General features: G+C 44.8%; 2 protein-coding genes across 2 annotated transcripts; both read left to right on the top strand.

Moving 5' to 3' along the window:
* Positions 1-1,016: 1,016 nt before the first annotated feature.
* SARC_02283 (hypothetical protein) lies at positions 1,017-1,585 on the top strand (the record flags this gene model as incomplete). The annotated part of the gene is made up of 2 exons (XM_014303949.1): positions 1,017-1,229; positions 1,349-1,585. The coding sequence occupies 2 exons, from the start codon at positions 1,017-1,019 to the stop codon at positions 1,583-1,585; spliced, it is 450 nt and encodes a 149-aa protein (XP_014159424.1).
* Positions 1,586-1,675: 90 nt separating this feature from the next.
* Positions 1,676-2,028, top strand: SARC_02282 (hypothetical protein; the record flags this gene model as incomplete). The annotated part of the gene is made up of 1 exon (XM_014303948.1): positions 1,676-2,028. A coding segment is annotated over one exon (353 nt), but the record flags the coding sequence as incomplete, so codon positions are not given.
* Between the last annotated feature and the right edge of the window lie 1,275 nt (positions 2,029-3,303).

Genomic DNA, 3,303 nt, shown 5'->3' with positions numbered 1-3,303 from the left:
TGAAACAACTGGCGGGAGGAAGCAAACATGATTGACCTGCCTGACAGGCTCAATGTATATACGGATGAAGAAACGTTGTTAATAAATGCAAATGATTTAATTTACCAACTTTTATCCTTACTTCCCGCACCACGAGACCAACGTTTACACATTGATATACAAATTACAGGCAATAATACAATGCACTAGCAGACTCAGGCGCACAACGCTCATGCATGGACAAGAGTGTAGTAACAGAACTATATCTCTCCGTCAGAGCGCAACCGGGTTATATACAATTAGCACAAACAGATACAAGAATACAATGCACAGGATCAACTGAATTTGTGACATTAATTATGTAGGTAGGAAAACCTCTCAGTGTTTTGAAGTATTGGGTTTACCAGACAAGAAGACACCAATATTTCTCGGTATGGACATTCTACCATATATATATATATATATATATATATATATATATGTATAGCAGGATTAATCGATCCACTTATACCAACAGATGCGAAAAGGGAATCACTACTCACACCACATGAAGAGCACTCTGAGCATGAACAAGAAGGTTTCAGGGAGTCACTTACAGATCTCTTAGATACCAACACAAACATACGTCCTGACGTACATTGCAACCTACCAGGCTCCACAGTCATAGTACCTGCAAGTGAAATTAATGTCAGACAAATGAGGCACGCGAAAGTCAACTTTGTTCCTCACAAGTATATTCCACAAACGGGTGAGAATAAACAGAGCTCAGGAAAGTAAGGACATTCCTCGACTTACGCGAGACCAATTATCAATATGAACGCGATAAGTTTGTGTTACCGGAAATAAAAGAGGTACTGCACAACCTACAAGAAGAACAGTTCTTTTCGAAGCTAGATCTCACAAGAGGATTTCACCATTTCCTAGTAGACGAAGCAAGCCAACACTTCTGCACCTTCTCGTGGAGAGGAGCGCAACTATTGTATTCCCTAACTTGTGCCTCTCTATACTCTAAATCAAGCCCACCGCTATCATTCGGAATGTATGGCGGCAGAAATCATGCCGAGTTCATCAACGAAAGGGTTGACAACAGGTTCATCAATATCGCCGGCCGGGTGTCGTTGACGTTTCGGGCTTCAAGAGCAATCAACTTGGCGAATTTCTGCTTGCCAGCAGGAATGTCGGAGGAGGTATCCCGTTTCTGTATGGTTCTCAAAAACGGGTCCAACAAAGCGTATGCAGCGTTGGCGATGGTGAACGATAACATTAGTAAGTTTTTGAGCCTGCGCTATTATAGAAAGTAGTGTGTGTAGTGAATGAGCAAATCATGTCTATGGAGTTGTTCTTCACGCTCATTTTTGGAAACACGCAGTATATTCTTCCCGCGGCTGGGTTCGCTGAGAAAATCCCACCGCGCTTGCTTAGTTGGCTGAAACAGCCATGGGCACTTTACGGCCCATCTTTGTGGGTTGCCACCAAGGTCAAGGCCCGTACGGCAATCAGTAGCAAGGCCGCCCGTAGAATGGCAATAGTCAGAAGGCAGGTGGCGATGGTGGTAACCGTGGTGTGCAGAACACCAAAGGAGGAGGTGGTCAGTAACATCAGTTGAGTACACAACAGCAGCAGTGGCAGGCACAGCTTAACTATGTAATTAACAAGTCTCGAAAGCAACGTAAAGAAGACGGGAACAAGGACCGAAATGGTGATCGGCGTTCCAAGTCAAGATATTAGTCTCCAAAAGAGCAAACTCCGGAGAAGTACCATAGAAAGGGAGCAACGTGACCGGCATTCTGAATCAGAGGATACCAAATCAGATCGTGGACGTTCGCGCTCGCGATCTGGTAAGGACCCTAAGCGTGAGAGAGACAACTTACGCCCACGTAGTCGTGAGCGTGGGCACGGCAAGAGCCGAGCGAGCCGTGGCGGAAGCTGTGCGTATTCCGAGCCGTCGGAATCTGAGGGTGACCTGTATTGTACAGTTTGCCACTCGGCAAATCACACCAGAAGACTGCCCCTGGTTTCGGGGGGTCAGGGTGCAGCGTCAAAGAAGAAGTAACGTCGCAAGTGAAATGGGGCGGTAATGTGGGCGTTTGCGGATTCGGGTTGTACGTCCAACCTTGTTACGAATCGCATGCTTAGTGAGCTCGTTTTGACAGCCAGAGATAAATATGCAAGATCGCCGCTAAAAGGTATCGATGGTATGGGTACGTTAAGGCCCAAACATTCGGTGCCGTGGGAGGACCTGAAGGCGTACATGGTCATCCTAGGGGGAGCGTATGTTTTGGCAAAAGGCCACTCTTTCTATTGCAGTCATGGAGGACATACCAATGAGTTGTGAAATATTCATTGGTTATGAACTTGTGACCAGATGCGTCTTTCAAACTGGGCGCTCATGTAGCGTAGATGAACTGATTCTGGTGCATACCAACGTTTCAATGAGTCCGCAAGTCAAGTTGGGACTTGAATTCCGGCAGCCAAAACCTCGTGCGTGAGGCAGGAAGGCAATGAAGAAGCGGCATAGGCCGCGACGATCAGTAGAGCGTGTGGCTGGTAGTGCCAATGTGGACATAGTACCCTAGGAGGATATTTAGGACCGGTCATGAGGACCGGACCCGATAGAGGAATTTAGGACCGGACATAAGGACCGGACCTGACAGAGGAATTTAGGACCGGTCCAGAGGACCAAACCTAGGGGAATATTTGCCGGACCGATTAGTGGAATAGAGAATTTAATGAGACAGAAGTGATGACTCATTCGAAACCATAGATACGGGTATTTTCATAGAAACCCGATGGTATAAAAAGTCTCGTTCCACATAGGATCGTGTTTAATAAATATGGCAGTTGCGCCATTCCCAATGGCACTTCTGACTGAGTTCACTTATTTCAGACTTAACATCCTTTATTAAGTGTTACTTGGTTTTGACCACATTTTTAAGTGACCGAACTACTGTATTTATTACATTACGTTTCTCACAGGTTAAGTTAACTAAAAACAATTAGTTATGATTTTTTTTTGTTACACGATGAATGAAGTTACTACGTGAACAAGAAAGCCTGTGTTCGATTGTTGAAACGACTGCTTAAAATTCATCTGCAGATTGATGAGGTGGCGACATAGTTCTCCTCTGATTTAATACCGGATGAAATACTAAAACAGAGGTCTACACTACGCTAGACCATTTTATTATCTGAGACTCAACAATCGATTTCCGCGTTGGATAAGACCATACAATATATGAAAGGGGTTATCAAGCAGAGAGATAACTTAGGGCTGATGACATATGTACAAAAGGCTAAGGAGTTTAAATTGCTATTTCGGCTACT

Source organism: Sphaeroforma arctica (genome assembly GCF_001186125.1).
Source record: "Sphaeroforma arctica JP610 unplaced genomic scaffold supercont1.101, whole genome shotgun sequence".
In the NCBI taxonomy this organism is placed as follows: Eukaryota; class Ichthyosporea; order Ichthyophonida; genus Sphaeroforma; species Sphaeroforma arctica.
Note: the sequence above shows the minus strand (reverse complement) of the source record. Positions and strands in the feature narration are given on the sequence as shown.